We start from the raw sequence: 21,692 nt of genomic DNA on the forward strand, positions 1-21,692 counted from the left end.
TTATTACTCAACAGAGTCAAAAGACTCATTGTCAGAGACCCCACTACCCATGAACACAATACCTATCATACATCTCCGTAAACTCATGCCCTAACAGTGAATGAGTTACTCTCACAACCACCTCTGGCAATCCATTCCACCCATTCATCACTCTCCAAGTAAAGAATCTAGTCCACATGCCCTTACTAATCACACTCTTAGACAACTTCCAAGTTGTCTAAGAGTGTAGTTAGTATGTGTGACCCCTTATATTCCCTCGTATGCTCCATGTATTGAAAATTTCTTTTGTGTGAATCTTATAGAATCCCTTTAGCAACTTATAAGTTTCTATCATATCCCCTTTCCACTTGTCAGCTAAACTATACAATCCACACACCTTCAATCTATCATTATATGGAACATTCTGCAGACCTGTCACGAGCTTGGTCACTCTTCTCTGAATGCTCTTCACCACCTCCCAGTCTTATAAAGGCTATCATCATAGTCTTATAAAGAGGGATAATAACTTCCTATCTTTACTCATCAATGTGTTCTTCAACATCCAAGTAATCCTCTGAACTATTCTGCCAACTCTTACAATATGTTCTCTGAATTTGAAATCTCTATCCACCATCAGCCCAGATTCCTATCCTCATCAATTTCCTGTAATCTAGTACCGTAAATATGACAAAGAGTATGTAATCCTTTCATCCCAAAGTGCATTACCTTACATTTTGCAACATTAAATTGATAAACATTGTTCTGTTTTCACAATGCCAAAAATTTATTTAAATTATCCTATAAGAGTTGTTGTTGTTGTTATGTTCCATCGAGTCTTTTTCGACTCCTGGTATTTCTATCAACATACACTCTCCATTCAGATCTGTCCCTGGACATATCCTTCAGAATTTCCAGGTGTGCATTCCAGTTGCTTCTTTAACTTCATCCAACCATCTAATTCTTGGTCTTCCTTTTCTCCTACTTCCATCCACTTTAGCAAGCATCATCATCTTCTCCAGACTATTATTTGCTCGTATAATATGTCCAAAGTATGACAATCAATCATTTTTATCAACTATTGCCCACTCGAGTTTTGCATCATCAGCAAAAACTAAATATCCCCCCCCCTCAAATCATCTGCAGTTGAAGAGTAGTAGTCCTAGTACAGAGCTCTGGGGCACTCCACTAGTCACCCTCACATGCCTTGATTCCACTACATCATACACCACCCTCTGATGTCTGTCTATCAGACACCCCCCCCTCTTATCAAACTTCATATTCCTTCCCATTTACTCCAACTTTTGTCATAATTTTCCATGTGGTATTCTGTTAAATGTCTTTACAAAGGCAAGCAGTATCATAGTGTTGTCATTTCTTTGATCAAATTCTGCTATAACCTTATTATACAATGTGAAAAAATTACTGAGGCAGGACCTCCTTTTTAGAAAGCCACATTGTCTCTTATATGATATCATATTCCTATCCACATATTCCTGAATTTTACTTTTAACCAACCTTTCCAATACTTTAACCACCACTCCAGATACTAATTGGTCTGTAATTTGTTACTTCTGTCTTGAAGCCACCTTTATATAGTGGAACTATCTTACCCTCTCAACTCCCTTGGTACCTTGTTGGGCTGAGACTTAGATTAAACAACTTCGTCAAAAGCACTGCCAGTTCACTTGCACATTCTCATAGCACACGAGCTGACATACCATCCAAGGGAACTGCTATATTCGCATTGATATTATTCAAACATTATAAGTTATAAATATCTTCCTGAGCAACCTTGGCACTCGGGAAGCAAGATATCATTATCCTGAGACTCCATAGGGTCACAGACTCATCCAGGAGGTCCCTTTTGTTATACACACAGCTCATCATACTGTGCCTTAAATAGATTCAAATTCTCTCTAGATACCATGCTCTCAAGAAATGAATTCCATTATTCACATCTCTCCATGCAGAGTATTATCTCTAACTCTCCGACAAGAGTATTATCATACTCTCATTGAGCACTCCTATGATGGAATCACTATATAAATTTTTCTCTTTACTAAGACAATTTCAGGACTATACAATGTTAGTTATGAGGATCAGCTGAGGGAATGTGGACTGCAGAGTTTGGTGGATAGAAGAAGGAGAGGTGATATGATTGAGACTTTTAAACTATTGAGAGGTGGTTACAGGGTTGACACTGGGGAGTTCTTTCGCTTGGTTGAACAGCGGGAAGGAGTGATGACAAGGGGCCATCCCAGGAAGTTACGAAAGAAAACTGTGAACAAGAGGGTGAAGAGTGGTTTCTGTGCATGGAGGGTGGTTGATCCTTGGAATGCATTGCCTGATAGAGTGGTGAGAGTGAGTACGGTCAATGGGTTTAAGGAGTGGTATGATAGACTCTGTGTTTCCTAGGAGGAACTTCCCACGATGAGTCTTGATAGACTTGTGTTTCCTAGGACGGACCTCCTGCGATGAGTCTTTAGACTCCTTGGAGGCTAAATAATAATAATAATAATATTACTTTCTTGCTCAGGCAAGGATTCCTTTCTCTTTGCCCTGACATTTTTTTTCTTCTTTGCAGCTGTGCCACTCTCCAGATGGTTATGAAATCTCTGAAATTTATGCTTCATACTGTGAGGGAAACCACATAAGTGCACTATCTCCTCTCATTACAACCAACTCTTCACATCATCCACATTATCACTCTTAAGCTGGTCACTTTCTTCTAACACTTATCCTCCTCCTCTACATCATTCACATTTTTAGTGCCTGTACTCCATTAAAAACAATACTTCACTCTCACTCTTTCTCTAGATATGCACTTCTGCTACTCGCTACCAAAACACTTTCTGCACTCGCTCACCATTCTTGCTTTCAAACCAAAGGATACTTGTTCTTGGTAGAGAGAATATTTCACAGACCATTCTCTATGAAGTCAATCAAGTTGAACTATTTAATGAAAAAATAATTTGGGTGCCATCATTCTACTTCACATCAGTGCCATAGGCGATGATATGAAACATACAAAACAGTGCACTAGTGATACTACTTCTTGTAATTATGTTAGACTTCGTTTATATCCAATTCTACAACTAACTTAACTCAATATAATTGAAACTTCACATAAACTGTGTGTTTAACACAATTAAAAGCAGCAGCATCATTTTTTTTCTCTGATAAGGAACTTCCATCACATGTCACCTATATAACTTGGACATACAGCTTAAGCACGAAGAGTATTATTATTATTAACATCTGACTTCCATGGAGTCAAAGGACTCGTTGCAGAAAGTCTATACTCTCTTGTGCCAAAAGATCATCGAACCATGCCTTGAACCTATTCACAGTTTCTGTATTCACATGCTTTCAGGCAATGTATTCCACTCACCAATCACTCTCCGCTTTTCACACCCTCTTTATAGAGCTTTCATGGATGGCCTCCAGTTCTACCCTCATGAATGATATGGGCAAATATAAAATTCAGGAATTGGACAATGAGACTTATTTCTGTTTTTAGCCCAACAAAAGGTTCTACTAACAAAAAGTGGAAAAAAATTTCACATAATTGAAGAAGCAGTTGGCATAAAGAACAAAAGAAAAGATGGTCCATGTTGAAGACCTAAATAGAGTACAAAATGAATACCAGACATATAAAAACATTTCAGGAAAATTCTAGAGATAAAAGGAAAGCAAAGAAATTAGCAATTATGAGCAATAAAATATTGTTACAACATAAAGATGTTCACAAATTCGCATGGAAAGGAGATACCAGAAATAAGGAAGTCATATGAAATAAGTAATTCTGATAATTACTGATAGCAATAACAGCAGGAAACAAGAAGAGTATATATAGGAGATTTGAATAGGAAGCTGTCACCAGTTAGTTTTGAACAGAAAAACTTTCAGAGGTATGCTGTTTTCAAATATACAAACGTTATCCAAGAAAATTGAAAGAACTTTAAAACAAAAATCAATCTTTAGAGAGTAGCTGATAGATTCTGAAAAAACATTGATTCATTCAACAAAGCATGTAGTCACATTTTTTTGCAATGACAGTACAACAGAATTTCATGATGGTCTCAAGAACAGCCAGTCCTAGAAAAGAAGAAAGCATATCAAGTTGCAAGTAAGTCAGTATGTGTACTGAGAGAATATAGAGAGAATTGTAAGAATGCAAAGCAATATGTAAAAGCAGATAAACTAACATTGTGGAAAGTCTGTAGTAAGAATATAGAAGGCAAATATCAAAATATTCTGGTGATTTCTAAAAAAAAACTTAGAAATGGAGGAAGCATATCACCTTTATCATCTCTATTTCCAATAAAAGGAAATAAAGATGAAAAAAAGATGATTATGGACTGCATTTCAGTGGTTATGGTGGGAGTCATTTGGAAAGATTGTTGCTGGAAGGCAGAGAAGTGAGTAAAGAGATTGGATCAGATCAAGTGGGAAGTGATGTGGAAGAGCAGGTGAGTATGACAGGCGAGATTTAAGAGGTGGTTATGAATGAAGAAGTAAGTAGCATGAGTATGGAAAATGGGTGTGCAAGATGAACAGGGAAACAGGGAGGCTCAGGGTGGAGAGGGGTACACAGAATGAGAAAGTTGGATGTTCCAAGAAGATGTGAGAGCATGTGTAGACAGGAAAGGGATGACCTGGGATCAAGAGGAAACAGTTGGAATTGAAAAATTTTCTAAAATGAATAAGCAGAAAGGGAAATGGCCCCAGTCGAGCATGGAGAGATCACATCGAATAAGTGTTATCAGTAGAAACAACTGTACATCAAGGAATGAGCAGTTGTGTTTATATACAAATACTAGAAGTATAAGAAACAAGGTAGATGAAATGGTTGCACTAATCGAGTCTGTTCACCCAAAAATTGTTGGAATAAGTGAGACATGGTTAGATGACGACAAAATCCTGAAAGGAATAGAGATGGAAGGATTTGGTGTGTTTCGTAAGGATAGAAGGGGTAAAAAAGAGAGGGGAGTGCTATTGATGATAGAGAAAGAGTTACGTCCATACAAGGTAGAGATACAAGAGGGAAATAGTGCCAGTGGTTTTGAGGCAGTATGGTGTGAGATAGAGGTGAATGGAATGAAATACTTGGTTGGATGTTGTTAAAGACCAGGAAATGTGGATGGTAGTGAATATGAAATGTATAATCAAATTAGCCAGCAAATAAGAAAAGAGTGATCATTATGGGCAATCTTAATTATGGCAATATAGACTGGAATGATGAGATAGCAACTGGAAGTAAAGAAAATGAGTTTCTTGAGTTTTTGAGGGATAACTACCTCAGACAGTATGTAACAGAGAGCACATAAGGATTAAGGGTCTTGGATTTGGTCATCTCATCTCATCAGAGGATGTAATTATAAATGAGGTGTCAAATCATCCACCAATTACTGAGAGTGACCATGACGTGATTACCTGGATGGTTGCCAGCAGTGCGAGGACCTCTGTGAGAAAAGAGTATATGTGGAACTACAAGGGGGGGGGGTATGAAGAGCTCAGGAGACAGCTTGCAGATGTAGCATGGAATGAGCAGTTAGTGGGAAAAGAGATCAATACAGCTTGGGGAATTTCCAAAAACTATCTAATAGATGCAATGTCTAAGTGTATTCCATGGGTGAAAAGGTTAAATAAGGTAGATGTGAAATGAATGAATAAAGAGATTAAGCATGCGATACAGAGAAAAAGGGCATTATGGAGGCAACATAAGAGAAGTGGAAATAACCAATTCCATGAGGACTACAAAAACCAGGCAAGGCAGGTGACTTGGTTGGTGAGGGTAGCTAAAGAGAGGTATCAACAGCAGCTAGCTAATGAAGCCAAAACAAATCCTAAGGAGTTCTTTCAATATGTAGCCAGCAAAAGAAAGAATGATTATGGAAGGATGACATTGATTGCAGAAAGTGGTATAAAGACAGCTGTTGCAGAATGCGTGGTGGAGATACTTAATGAGCAGTTCATAAAGGTCTTTCAGTCTTATGAATGTGACTTCATGGATAGATTACGAGCAGTTGACGATATGGAAGAGAGACTGACTGTAAGTGAGCAAGAGGTGTATGGGGAGTTGAGCAAACTAGATGTAAATAAGGCTGTGGGACTTGATAATATATCACCACGTATTCTGAAGGAATGTGCCAGGGAGTTTACGCCGGCTTTGATATATTATTTTAATATGAGTCTCGCACTCGGTTAAGTTCCTAAGGAGCGGAAGGAGGGCAAGATTGTGCCACTTCATAAAGGAGGTGAAAGAACTCAAGCATCAAACTATAGGCCTATCTGTGTGTTAGGTGTTGTCTTAAGTAGTTACGTTGTTGGAGAAGCTTGTAAGAACTAGGATCTGGAATTGGGTTGACAACAGTGGTATTATCTTTGATGGACAGCATGGATTTGCTAAAAGGAGGTCATGTTTTAGTAATCTAATTACTTATTACAATAAGGTGACTGCTTCCATGGACAGAGACTAAAGATATACAGCAATATACTTAGATTTTGCAAAGGCTTTTGATAGATTACCGTATGATAAGTTGATAGTCAAACTGGAGTGGATGGGGTTGGATATCAGATTGGTTCATTGGATTGGAGACTGATTATTTATTATTATTATTATGTGACACCTCCAGGGAGTCCAAAGACTCATTGAGGGAGAGTGTGCAAACAGTATCGAATGATTGAACTCCTTCCAACTACTAACCATGCTCAAACTTGCTTAACTTTTTGCTGAGCCATTAATAGCAGAGGCTCTGGAGAAGCGATATCCAGGAAAAGGAAAGTCACTAGCAAAGTGCCTCAGCGGTCTGTTTTAGGGCCATTGCTGTTTAACTTGTATATTAATGATATTGGTGAAGATTTGGATGGAGATATTCAGTTGCTTGCAGATGATGCAAATTTGGGATGAACCATGAAGAGTAGAGAGGATGTTGTGGCCTTACAAGAAGACTTGAATAAATTGAATGATTTGGTATGGAAATAGGGATGCGAGTTCAATGTTGCAAAATGTAAGGTTTTAAAATTTGGAAAACAAAAATGGGATGCATAATTTATGCTTGGTGAGGATATATTGTCAGAGGTGGAGGAAATAAGAAATCTGGGGGTCATAGTGGATAAGGATCTGAAATTTAAGGGACACATAGCCAAAATTGTGAAGACAACACATAGGTTTCTGGAAATGACGTGGAGGATAATGACTTGTAGAAGTAGGGAGATTCTTGTTCCATTGTAGAAGGCTTTGATTGGGCCACACATGGATTATTGTGCCCAGATTTGGTCACCTGGTTTTCAGAAAGATGAAGAGATGTTGGAGATGGTCCAGAGGCGACTGACTAAGGTGGTTTCTGACCTCTGGAATGTCGAGTATGAGGAAAGATTGAGAAGATGCAACTTGCAGAGTCTGGTGGACAGGAGGAGAGATATGATAGAGACCTACAAGTTATTAAGGAGTTGTTACACGATCAAGTCTGGTTTGTTTTTGAACTAGGTTTGGTTTACAGAGGTTCTACAGAAAATAGTGGGAGATCAGGGGAGAACCAGAGGTCACACGCTCCTTATACAGCTTCCCCTGGAAGCTGTATAAGGAGCGTGTGAGTAGGGGGATGAGAAACAGGTTTTTTTTTCAAGCAGAGTTGTGAATGATTAGAATGCCTTGCCTGAGAGAGTGGTGTCTGCAGAGAATTTCAGTGTGTTTAAAGCATGGTATGATGAGCTGTGTGTTTGATAAAAGGACCTTCTAAATGAGTCTTTGACTCCATGGGGTCTTGGATAATAATAATAATAATAATAATAATAATAATAATAATAATAAAGGTGACATAAAAGCTGAAGATAAAGATATTCTAAATATCTGGAGTAATTACTTTGAAATATTGTTAAATAAAATAAACAGTGACATGATGGTAGAAAATATTTAGGAGAAATGAAATCAAGAGTACATATCAAGACTCGATGTACAAAATTCCATCATACACTCAAAATGTGGAAAGGCAGCTGAAGTAGATGATATTCAACCAGAAATGTCAAATATGCAGAGATATACAAGTTTTACATTGGCTGTACTGCATAATGGGTGATTGGAGGATAACTTTAATAGAATTTATCTAGAAAACAGTGAAATAAAACTGAATGTATTATACCAAGGAATTGTACTATTGAGTATTCCATGTAAAATTCATACATGGAATATTTGATACATGGAATGAATGCAAACATACTTGAGAAGAATCACTTGGATCTTCTCAAGTAGTGGTTGTCAAAAACGGATTTTACGTTTAAAACAAATACTTCAGAAATCATGAGTGTAAACCAGACATTTTATCAAGCAATATCATCATCATGTGTATCAAGGATTTAGGCCTAGCATGGCCTGTTCCGGCCTTAGAAGTCATCGAGTCGTTTAAGAGGATGTCCTGGTTTTCTTTTTCCTAATGGCTTTTACTTTAAGGCTTGTTTTGGTAATCTTTCTGTTTTCATTCTTTGAACGTGTTCCATCCGTTTATGCTTATATTTTTTAATTTTTTCTATTACTGGTTCTTGGTTTAATTCTTTCATAATTTCTCCATTTCTTTTGATCAAATAGGGTATACTTTGCAGTTTTTCTCATAAACTTCATTTCTGCTGTTATTAATCTTTGTCTTTTCGTTTTATTGTCCAAATTTTGCTTCCATACATTGAGACTGGTAGGGCTAATGTATTGTGTACTTTTAGTTTTTGAACTAGGTTTGGTTTAAATATAGAGTTAATTATACCTGTTATTTTTAAATATTTTGTAATTTTTATGTTTATATCTTTTCATTTTCATATGTGATCATACATCCTAGGTAGTTAAATGAATTCACCTGTTCTAAGATCTTGTTATCTATTACTATTTTAGTTTATTTTAGATTACTATCCAGCGATATGTAGTCTATTAAGATGTAGGCCAGCAGTTAGAATTCAAGGAAGCATAAACATGACTTCATGTAAAATCAGTTGTAAGATAAGGGTGCACATTATCTCCCCTGTTATTCATCATCTTTATGGATTACATTATGAAGGAAAGTATTAAAACTGATATCAAAATTGGAGATGTTAATCTCAGCTCTTTTCTTTATGCACTTGATTTATATTCTTAAATAAATCTGGTAAATAAGTCTGCAGATTCTGTAACCAAATTAAATAGCTACTGTAAAAAATTGTATTATTTTCATAGAGCAACTGAAAAAATTATGGGATATTGTGCCCTTTGACTAGAAAAGACATTGGTTTAATCATGATGAGAGGAATCTCTATATGGTATTTTTAACACGTTCACTGCCAACTACAAATATACTTGTAGTTGGTATATGAGCCTCACAAGCCAACTACGAATATACTCATATGACGCTTACCACCGGCAAAGAGATTACTTGTACTGACCTTGAAGAAGTGAAAGTGCTTAGCGTGCGGAGCGTAGCAGCGAGAGTGTGTATACTTGTAGTTGGTATATGAACCTCTCAAGCCAACTACAAATATACTCATATGACGCTTACCACCGGCAAAGAGATTACTTGTACTGACCTTGAAGAAGTGAAATTGGTTGGCGTACGGTAACAAACTATGCCCGAGGAGCGTAGCAGCGAATGTGTTAAGTTGAAGGCAAGTTATTTGATCTGAAGTGGTGGTAGCAGAATTTTCAATTCGGGAACCTAGGGATCCTCATCCTACATACAAGCAAATTAAGCAGCATACGCATGCAAGTTACAAATAAAAGATGTGCTATTAGTGAGTGGTATATTGCACAGTCTGAAGATGATGGATAGTAGAATAGCATGTAGATAGGAGAATTGTAAGTAGAAGATTGTGAGGAGTAATGGAATGCCCTCTTGTGATGAGTTCTTGGCATCATCCAAGATCTTATGTTGTTATTATTATTATCATCTTGACTTCCATGGAGTCACAAGACTCATCATGAGAGGTCAACACTAGTCAATACAAAGTCTATTGTACCATTCCTTAAACTCATCTGCAATTTGCACTTTCACCACCCTCCTACCATTCTGCAAGCAAGAAACTTACTTCTTACCCATTTGTTCACTATTTCCTTTTGTAACTTCCAGGGATGGCCCCCTATGCTTGTTCCTTCCTTCCTCCCTTGTTCTACCACATGAAAAATTTCGTCAGTGTTAATATAATAATAACCCTCCAACAGCTTAAATGTCTCAATTATATCCCCTTCCTCTTTGTCTTCTATTCACCAGTCTCTGCACTCTGTTTTGTAACAGTTTCCATCTGATATTGTGTCAAATGCCTTTACAAAAACAAGCAATATCATGCTGTAGTCATTTTGCTTACCTAATTCTGTTGTTACTCTATTATGAAATAACAATAAATTATTAAGACTCAACTTAGCTTTAACAAAGCCGTGCTGCCCACCATAGAGTATTGTATCCCTAGCCACCCATTGCTGGATGATATTATAACAATAATTCTGTATTATTATAGTCTATAATACTACAATTAAGTTTGAGACAATATACAGAAAATACTAGCCTGCAATTGTAACCATCCATGGTGCACCATCTTCTCCTACAGTTCTGTTAATCAGGTTTAGGACATTTTTCAGTAAGGTGTTCAGATGTTCACTAGTTACCATAGTTACATGATTCCTAGGAAAAGAGAAAAAAAAGATTTATACAGTTTATTGTGAACTAATCTTATAAATAATATGGTGAATATATAAGTTTTGGGGAACTGTCTCTTTCTCTCTGTAAAGAGAGATAACCTCCCTATCTTTCAAGCATATACATACAAGAATATATATATAAAACTATGATGATATTATTAATATCAGATGTTCACAGAACCATAAGACTCATTGTATAAGTTTCCCAGTCTCATAGACAAAGTTTATCAAACCATGCCTTAAAACTCATTCTCAATTTCTACACTCACACTTCCAATAGTTAACCACTTTCATGTTCATAACCTCCTAATAGAGCTGTAAGGAACAGCCCCTTGTTCTACCTGTCCCCTCTCCATTCTTTGAAAAATCTCTTTCACATTACTCTGGTAAAAAAAAAAAACCCTTACCCCAACTTATAGGTTTTTAATCATATTCCATTCCTTCCTCCTCCTCCTCTTATCAGTGAGGATCTGTAAACTGCATTTCCTTGATTTTTTCTCATACCCAACATTTCAGAGATCTAACACTGTCTCATAGCAGGAGGTCCTCGTTGTCTCACATATAAAGTTCATCAAGCCATGCCATCAAATTCAGTCTTCTCTAGACTTCTCCAACATATCTTCATCTATGACCAAAAGCTATAGGCACTAGTGAGACTTGGCTAACAGCAGATTACAGAGTTACAGGGGATAAAATGTGACGGATTTAGTATTTTCAGAGAGGATAGAGTAGACAGGACAGGAGGTAGGGAACTGCTGATAATAGCAGATGAATTGCAGCCAACAAGATTAGGAGTCAGACAAGTGGATGGCAGTTCTTTTGAGTCAATCTAGTGTGAGATCAAGGCCAATAGGACAAAATACAAAATTGAATACTTTTATAGGCGAGGAGTGCCAGGGATGATGTGGAAGACATGCACCAGCAAATTAGTATGAGTGCAAGTCGAGTAATTATTAAGGGGACTTAAACTTTGAAGAGATAGACTAGAAGAAGGAAAGATCAAATGACAGGAAGAAAATATAATTTATACACTTACCGAGAGAGATAATTACTTGAAGCAGAATGTGACAGAGACAGACTAGGGGTATGAGAGTGTTTGATCTTGTTATAGGATCAGAAGACCTATCCATAACTGAGGTGGCTACATTACCACCAATTGGGGAAAGTGATTGTGTGGTGTTGACCTGGGAAGTAGCAAAACAGGAAGAAATTCCAGTTAAGAAGGGGTATATGTGGAGCTATAAGACAGGTGATTATGACAGACTTAGGAGCTAGATTGAAGCAGTACAGTGGCATAAAAATCTGTAGCAGTAACCAAAGGCATAGGAATGCTAACACTATGACATTGGGGCAAGTGCCAATGGCAGCAGTGTCAGATAGGTGCCAGTAATGGATAGTTTACCACTTATTGAAATCATCACACGCTTTGTCCTACTGGCCACAATCTCACACCAGATTGCCTGAAATGAACTGCCATCACAAGCTTGTCTCCTACTTTTTTTTGCTACAATTCATCTGATGTCATCAGCAGTACCCTTCCTAACTAATGTTAGCCAAGTCTCACAAAATATTTGATGAGGTAGCACTAAACAATGTCAAAAATTTTCCCCTCTTATTTCTGATACTTCTAAAATTAGTATATATGAACTGTAGCATCCCCTTAGGTCCCCAACCACCTTTAAATCCTGAATTGACTAGTGCATTTGATATTATTGCTTAAGAGAGATTTTGAAGTTTTTGGTCATTCTTGCACTCAATCATGGGTGCCTGCATGCACCCATACACTCAACTGCATCAACCCTAATTGCATTAGGTTTTCTGACTTTTCAATTCTGCACTGTATAAAGCTCTTTCTAGATAACTAATTCTGAACCCATTTAAGTGCAGCCTATCAGCATTATATAAGTCCTTCTATCTGTCAAATTCAGTTCATAAGCACACAAGCTCTACATCATTTCTTCTTCACAACTTGTGCATTGATTCATTTGCCCTCCTCCTCAATTCCCCTATCTTATTGTGTGGCATAATTCTTAATAAGATTGGCAGCATTCAATAAGGCTTCCTTTATTATGAATGAAGATGCAGGGATAAAGTATTGGAGGTCTGACTATGATAGCAGGATACTACAAAATTTCTGCATGACATTTTGTGCCCCAAAAAAATTTACACTAAAGACCACTTGTGATTACAGTCATGGCCCTCATTCTGAATGACAAAGTGAGGCCACATATTATTATCATTATTATGATTCAGGCCTCCATGGAGTCAAAAGACTCATCATGGGAGGTAGAGTGAAGTCCTTAAACTCATCGATCATTCACCACTCTATCAGGCAATGCATTCCACAGCGCAACCACCCTCCATGCAAAGAAACCACTCTTGCTCACAGTTTTCTTTTGTATTTTCCAGGGATTGCCCCTTGTCATTGTTTCCTGCTGCTCCACCAAGTGAAAGAACTCCCCAGTGTCTACCCCATAACTGCATCTCAACAGTTTAAAAGTCTCAATCATATCACCTCTCCTTTTATCCACTAAACTCTGCAATCCACATTCTCTCAGCCGATCCTCATAATTAACATTGCACATTCCTGAAACCATCTTTGTTATCTTCCTCTGCATCCTTTCCATTAATTTATCCCCTTCAAATCCTGGGGACCAAATTTGAGAACAATAGTCCAAGTATGGTCTGATCAGGGCTTTATGCAATGCAATGACAACTCTTTTATCTCTGTAGATTAGTGTCCTTCTCAGTATTGCAGCAATCCTCTAGGTTACCTTCACCCCTTTACAATATGTTCCCTGAATTTCAGGTCTATCAATCATCATCTCCAGATCTCTTGTCTCCCCTACTTCCTCCAGTGCAGCTCCTCCCATTGAGTATGCAGCCTCCCATCAATGTATTCCAAACTTCAAGACTTTACATTTTGCTGCATTAACTGACACCCCATTCATTTGCCCATCTTACCAGTTTATTCAAATCCTCTTGCAGGGCTGCCACATCTATTCTCAGGTAAAAATATGGATAGCAAAATGCTTTTTCATCCCATACTATCTAGATATGGTCCTTCAAACTTTGATCTGTTCTCTAAGTTGAAAGAAAATGCTTCACTACCACTGATTGAAATATATGGAAAATGCTTCACTACTATCGACTGAAATCTATGGAAAATGTTTCAATAATTTTGATAGGGGGTTTTTGATGAAGTGACTTAACTACAGCAGAAAATATATTGGGCAACAGTGATTAGGAAGAATGGAGATTATATTGAAGGTAAATGTATGTTACTAAATAAATGTGTGGGTTAATAATAAGAGCACAGTATGCACTAAAGAATAACAATCAAGAAGATGAGCAGTGATTATGAATTCGTTATTCATAATCACTGCTCATCTTCTTGATTGTTATTCTTTAATGGTTAGCTTAAAATAATTATTATATATTATGTCAATATTAAATTTTACTGATATCTTACCCAGTCTGGAGATTGACATTATCAGGTCCCTGGCTCCACCAGAATGGTAAATAACTTAAAAGGAAAAGAGACAATAAGGAAAATATGTTAATGCAATAATGGAACAAGGAATTAAAAATAATAATAAGTTTTAAAATATAAACAGAGATATTGATGAAATGATGGTCTAAAAATTTCAAACTTTTGAGAAATTGTGACTGACTTTGAAATCTCTCTAATAATCTAACTTTTTCATAATATCATTATTATTATTATTATTCAAGCCTCCATGGAGTCAAAAGACTCATTGTGGGAGGTCCTTCCTAAAAAACACAAAGTCTATCAAGACTCATCGAAGGGAGGTCCCCCCTAAGAAACACAAAGTCTATCATACCATTCCTTAAACTCATTGACCGTTCTCGCTCTCACCACTCCATCAGACAATGCATTCCATGGTTCAGCCACCCTCCATGCAAAGAAACCACTATTCACCCTCTTGTTCACAGTTTCCTTTTGTAACTTCCAGGGATAGCCTCTTGTCATCACTCCTTCCCGCTGTGTAATACAGTTATAGTTAACAAAGGCAAAAATGATGGTTTAGAACTAGAGACATCAGATGATGGCATGAAAATTGATTGTAGCGAATGGTGTGGATTTTGGTAACTTGGCATGTTGTCAGGGTGTAATATGTATGCATGGACAAAGGTGGCAAATGCATTTATTAATAAACTGAACAAAATAAGTGAAAGAAGGTGGGGGGAGTCTGCAAAAAGCATGATGCTTCAATGGACTGAGGTATTTTAAATGAAAGTGAAGAACAAGAAGGAAGAATAACATTTAATGAACATAAAAATTCAGTGAAATGTGATTGTGAGTATGTAAATCAATGAAAAAGCAAAACTGAATGTGACTGCAGAAAAGAAAGTGATCCTGACTGATAGAGAAAAAGCAGGCATGACTACGGGAATGGAAGAAAGTCTGAATGATGGGGCACAAGTGGGAGTGGTTGCCAATATCAAAGCATGACTGTGGAATATGAGAATTGAAAAAAGAAATTATTAAGGTGAGAAATGAGATAAAGCATCCTCATGCACAGATGGGTGCTTCATACTCATTTGGTGGAATTCTGCTGGAAGAAGTGGACGAAGTAAAAGGATCTTGGGGTGATTTTAGATAGAAATTTGAAGTTCAGGATACATAGTGCAAAGGCTGGGAAGACATCTTGGAGAATTGCTGCAATGTTGAGGAGGAAATTGACCATGTGAGATAAAAGTGTGGTGGTTCCATTGTATAAACTTTGATTAGATCGCATCTGAATTTCTTTGCTCTGTTCACCAAGGTTTGAAGGGAATGAAGCAACCTTGGAGAGGGTGAAGAGACAGATAACAACAACAATGATATCAGGACTGTACAATGTTGATTATGAGAATAAACCAAAGGAATGCAGTCTGCAGAGTTTGATGGATAGAAGACAAAGGGGGAGATACGATTGAGACATTTAAACTGTAGGGTTATTATTGTATTAACATTGAGGAGATTTTTCTTATGGTGGAATGAGAAAAAGCAATAAGAATGATCAATAAAATATTCTAAACCAGGTTCGAGGTTTAGAAGTGCAAGAACAGAGTGTGTTTCTTTTCATCAGGCTAACCCTGATGAAGAGAGAAGCAATAAAATTTGCAGAAGATTAGAAGAGGCAATAGAGCCATACCATCAGTTGAATGAAAAAAAAAGAAAACAAAATGCCCGCCAAACTATGTTAGCTCAATTCTTTATTAAGAAGTAAAATAATAAAATTTATATTCTGAATATGTTTTATTGTCTTTCAGCCTCATGGTTTTCCTTTAACTAGGCCTTGAGACATACCTTAATTCTTTTATAAAAAAATTAAGGTTCAAAAAAGAAATTTGAGGAACGAATTATACTTTTCCCCATAGGTTATTGTATTCGATTAGTGCAGTTTTGATTAATGCGCCTGTTTTAAAGAATGCATTAGCGCACTAATCGAGGGATTGCTATACTTAGATTTTGCAAAGGATTTTGATAGACTGCCCCACTACAAGTTAGTCACAATTGAAGCAGATGGGATTGGATGATGGCAATCAGATAGGTATCAGCAAGTTGTGCATGTAGGGCACTATCTTGAAAGAGGAAAGTCACTTGTGGTGCGCTGAAGGCAGTGGCAAATTCTTCATGCTTGCTGCGCAAGCTCATTAATTGAGAAAGAAGTAATATTTATTTGTTAATAAATGCATGCATTTATAAGCATTCCATTTAGGCTTATAGTTTTGTAGACAGAAGACGTTTTAAACTTGCACATCAATAATTGAGCTTTGCTTTGTGTATCGAAGGCCGACGCTAGTCAAGCTACCTTGGCTTGCTCGGTTGTGGGAGCATCCAGGTCCTCGCTTCAGCACTGTGATTTCATGTGCACGCATAGCCATTTCCATAACCTCCACATCATCTCACCCTGTTGTTTAAACACGAGTCATCTGCAGTCAAAGTAGCTCTAGCCAGTGAGCTTCAGCCAGCCTTTACAAGTGTGTGTTGCTTCGGAAAATTAAGTTACAACCAACTTTTTATGACGATGTTATTGACCAGTTCATAAAGAAGAACCATAGGGTAGAATTTGTATTCAAGTAGCTAAATTGAAAAAGATAGAATATCATTTGTAAAATAAATGTTGTATTTGCATGATTAAATGTACATAAATTTCCAAATACAGGTAACCCTCGTATAATGCAGTTTCGATATAACACAGTCTAAAATTATAACCCTTGTTGAACGCGGTACTTACACAAAATGGTTCCGATAAAAACACGGTCTACAAATTGTAGTAACCCTTTATCTTTTCATATGTTTTTCACCGCACGACTTAAAAATCAAATTTTATCTTTGTGAAATTTGTGCCTGCCTGTATCCCGTATATAATTATAAGTAGTGAATTTATATTAGGGGAAATATCCTTTAGCATGCATGTACTTCAATTGTTTACCATATAAAACGTTTATTGTTGAAAATTGTTCTCGTTTCTGGCAGGAAAGTGCATTAAAAATCATAAGTGTGTTCATCTCAAGCTGAGCACTTTATTTTCTGGTGAGTTACATACAATATGTAAAGCTTGCTTTTTTGTGTAAACAATTATTTTTATAGTAATGGCCACAAACTGAAATGAAAGGGAAAACCAACATGGAAAACAAAATTAATTTCTCTCGAACAAAAATATTCAAAATCTTGGATCGGTTGAAAAATTGAGAAAAACCAGGAGTTTTTGCAAGGACTTTGAATTTAAATGAATCAACAATTCCAACAATCAAACAAAATGAACATAAAATCTGAGAAAGTGTTTATTGCTGAGTCAACAATAAGTACAAAGCACATTGCTCATGTATGATATTCTAATGAAAATATGGAGAAATCTCTAATGATTTAGATAGAAGATTGCACCTCAAAAGAAAATTGCTATGGATGCAAATCATATTAAACAAAAAACTCTCAAAGTTTATAAACATTTATAGTGCAGACCAGGAGTTCAATGCAGATGAATCCAAGTTATTGTTAGTGTTTATTGCTGAGTCAACAATAAGTGCAAAGTGCATTGCTCATGTATGATATTCTAATGAAAATAAGGAGAAATCTCTAATGATTTAGATAGAAGATTGCACCTCAAAAGAAAATTGCTATGGATGCAAATCTTATTAAACAAAAAACTCTCAAAGTTTATAAACATTTATAGTGCAGACCAGGAGTTCAATGCAGATGAATCCAAGTTATATTGGAAAAAAGTGCAAAAAGCACCTATATTTCGAAAAATGAAAGATCAGCTCCTGCCTGGATTCAAAGTTTACAAAGATAGAATTACTCTACTATTTTGTAGTAATGCATCAGGTGATTACATGACAAAACCAGTGTTTATTAACCATTCCTCAAATCCTTGCGCCATGAAAGATTAAAACATGCACTATTTTATTTTGCCTACAACATTTATGCATTATGAGCAACAAAGTTGAAGTATAATTTGTAATTTTTATACTTTTATACTATGAATTTGTTTCATAGTTATATGTTTTCTTAATTTACATGAATTACCTCAATTAAATAAAAATATTTTTTTTTGTTGGATATGTCATTATTGTTTATATAATTAAAAAAAAAAAACGATTTCGGAACATAACACTACTTTTTCTATGTGATCTCAGACTCGCATAATGCGATTTATATAATGCGGCATTTCTGCGGAACCTAACATCCGGGTTATATTATTATTATTATTATTACCCCAAGACCTCATGGAGTCAAAGACTCATCTGGGAGGTACTTTTATTACACCCACAGTTCATCATACTTTGCCTTGAACACATTCAAACTCCTTGCAGACACCACACTCTCAGGCAAGGCATTCCAATCATTCACAACTCTGCACGAAAAAAACCTGCCCCCTACTCACACCCTCTTTATACAGTTTCCAGAGACCACTGGTTCTCCCCCTGATCTCTCACTATTTTCTGTAGACTTCTACAGCATTGATCCTATAACAACCCCTTACCAACTTGTAGGTCTCTATCATATCTCCCCTCTTCCTTCCACCAGACTCTGCAAATTACATCTTCTCAATCTTTCCTCATGCTCGACATTCCAGAGGTCAGAAACTACCTTAGTCAAATGCCTTTGGACCCTTTCCAACATCTCTTCATCCTTCTGAAAACCAGGTGACTAAATCTGGGCACAATAGTCCATGTGTGGCCCAATCAAAGCCTTCTACAATGGAACAAGAATCTCCCTACTTCTACACGTCAGTGTCCTCCGCATCATTCCCAGAAGCCTTTGCGTTGTCTTCACAATTTTGACTATGTGTCCCCTAAATTTCATATCCTCATCCACTATCACCCCCAGATCTCTTATTTATTCCACCTCCAACAATATATCCTCACCAAGCATAAATTCTGCATCCCATCTCTGTTTTCCAAATTTTAAAACCTTACATTTTGCAACATTGAACTTACATCTCCATTTCTGTGCCCAACCACACAATTTATTCAAGTCTTCTTGTAAGGCCACAACATCTTCACTACTCTTCATGGTTCATCCCAACTTTGCATCATCTGCAAACAACTGAATATCTCCATCCAAATCTTCACCGACACACACACACACACACACACACACACACACACACACACACACACACACTATCCTCAAATTGACACTTTTCCTCTTCACAATATCTAACAATGTTCTTAAATCTTTTGATACTTAATTTATACCGCCACTCAGGTCATTTGTACCGACAATAACTATCAACTTGTCTGCATCATGCCCTCTCTTCATTGCTAAAGCCACTCTTTCTATTGTCCCACCAGCCAAACACTCCTCAGGCATACCGCTCTCCATACCCTTAATCATAGAATCACCATATATCTTACCACTCTTAACTTCATTCAAGTCCACACAAGCGTCACTCATGGACTCATTATCTATGCTATTCAGCATGACTCTCCCAGTTTCATTACTCAATGCTATTTTACCCCCCCCCCCACTCTCACAACATCTCGTTTCTTCTAGACCGCTTGTCGTTTTATTTTGTTGACTCCAAATCACTCCCATATTATTTATTACTGCATCATTCACCAAACACTCACCCATACATAATCCTGTTCTAGTTACTTCAGCTAAAGTAATCTCTATAGTCCTAATTTCTCTGTTTAACACATTAAACTTAGTTGTAACTTCCAGTATCTCTTTACTGAGCACTTCCAATTTCTCATGTAGAAGATGAAGGTCATTTTCATTTTCATGAACTCTTGCCGAAGTTCTTCCACTACGGTCACAATGTCAGCTTCCATTCCTAAATGCTACAGCCTATCCTGACACTTCTCACATACGTCGACATTTTTGTTCTTCTCATTTAGCCAGACCGACCACAGATCCTTCACATTCTTCAGCGGATACATGCAGCAGTTTCTGCAACGCATCCATTGTGAAAAATCTAACACTGAGCCAGGCTTTCGTGTAGAAGAAGAAGTCCTGCCCGCCACTGATGTATGTTTCTTGTTGGACGCCATCTTTACACGTTGAATTAGGGAAACAAATTGCAGTGAAAACACAATATATACAACACAGTTCCAAACAATAACACCACTGAAGGACACTTGTATCTAACCGGTGCACAACTGCAGCACAATTTGAGACAATAAGCCACACTATATTTAAATTTAAAAACACGTTTTCAAGCCTAACTAAACACAACCGCCACATTCACCAAGGACACTAGCACCACTAATATTACTGGATATTACTGTGTATCCTTCTCCTTGGCAAGGAAGCAGCCACTTTATTGTAATAAGTAAGTAGTTTACTAAAACATGACCTCCCTTGAGCAAATCCATGCTGTCCATCAAAGATAATACCATTGTTGTCAACCCAGCTCTGGATCCAAGTTCTCACAAGCTTCTCCAACAACTTAACCACAACACCTGACACACAGATAGGCCTATAGTTTGATGCTTGAGTTCGATCACCCCCATTATGAAGTTGCACAATCTTGCCCTCTTTCTGCTCCTTAGGAACTTGACCAAGTGGAAGACTCATATTAAAATAATATGTGAAGGCAGGTATCAACTCCCTGGCAAATTCCTTCAGAATATGTGGTGATATATTATCTAGTCCCGCAGCCTTATTTACATCTAGTTTACTCAACTCCCCAAACACCTCTTGCTCACTTACAGTAAGTCTCTCATCCCCATCAGCTACTGCTCTCAATCCGTCCATGAAGTCAGATTCACAAGATTGAAAGATCTTTATGAATTGCTCATTAAGTATCTCCACCACAGATGTCTTTATACCATTTTCTCCTATCAATATCATCCTTCCATAATCATTCTTTCTTTTGCTGGCTACATATCGAAAGAACTCCTTAAGATTTGTTTTGGCTTCATTAGCTAACTGCTGTTCATACCTCTCTTTAGCAACTCTCACCAACCAAGTCATCCTCCTTGCCTGGTCTTTGTAGACCTCATGAAATTGGTTACTTCCACTTCTCTTATGCTGCCTCCACAATGCCCTTTTCTCTGTATAGCATGCTTAATCTCTTTATTCATCCATCTCACAGCTACCTTATTTAACCTTCTCACCCTTGGAGTACATTTAGACATTGCATCTACTAAATAGTTTTTGAAAATCCACCAAGCTGCATTGATCTCTTTTCCAGCTAACTCCTCATTCCATGCTACACCTGCAAGCTGTCTCCTGAGCTCTTCATAATTACAACCCTTGTGGTTCTACATATACCCTTTTCTCACAGAGGTCCTCACACTGCTGGCAACCACCCAGGTAATCACCTCATGGTCAATGAACGAGGGTTACCTGTACATAGTTTTAAACGATCAGTAATTCATTACACCTCTCATTCCCTTAATGATAACAAGAGCAAGCATGAATTTCAAGACCAGCATTTGCCCCTGGCTGTAGGTGATCAGTTTATTATTATTATTATTATTATTTTTATCACCACAAGACCTCATGGAGTCAGACTCATCTGGGAGGTTTTTTTTTTTTATCACACACACACATCTCATCATACTGTGTCTTAAACACACTCAAACTCCATGCAGA

At 37.2% G+C, this 21,692-nt stretch overlaps 1 protein-coding gene across 3 annotated transcripts in view; it reads right to left on the bottom strand.

Moving 5' to 3' along the window:
* RyR (Ryanodine receptor) overlaps positions 1 to 21,692 on the bottom strand; it is a 1,703,288-nt gene that overhangs the window by 619,495 nt on the left and 1,062,101 nt on the right. For all 3 annotated transcript variants that reach the window (XM_090399345.1, XM_090399347.1, XM_090399344.1), the window contains exons 74-75: positions 14,103 to 14,156; positions 10,498 to 10,613 (exon numbers count right to left, since the gene is read on the bottom strand). In XM_090399345.1, coding sequence (XP_090255471.1) covers positions 10,498 to 10,613; positions 14,103 to 14,156 — 170 coding nt within the window. The remainder of the gene's footprint in view (positions 1 to 10,497; positions 10,614 to 14,102; positions 14,157 to 21,692) is intronic.

Source organism: Typopeltis vanoorti, chromosome 10, assembly GCF_054136105.1.
Source record: "Typopeltis vanoorti isolate ZY-2024b chromosome 10, IOZ_Tvanoo_1.0, whole genome shotgun sequence".
Taxonomy (NCBI): domain Eukaryota; kingdom Metazoa; phylum Arthropoda; class Arachnida; order Uropygi; family Thelyphonidae; genus Typopeltis; species Typopeltis vanoorti.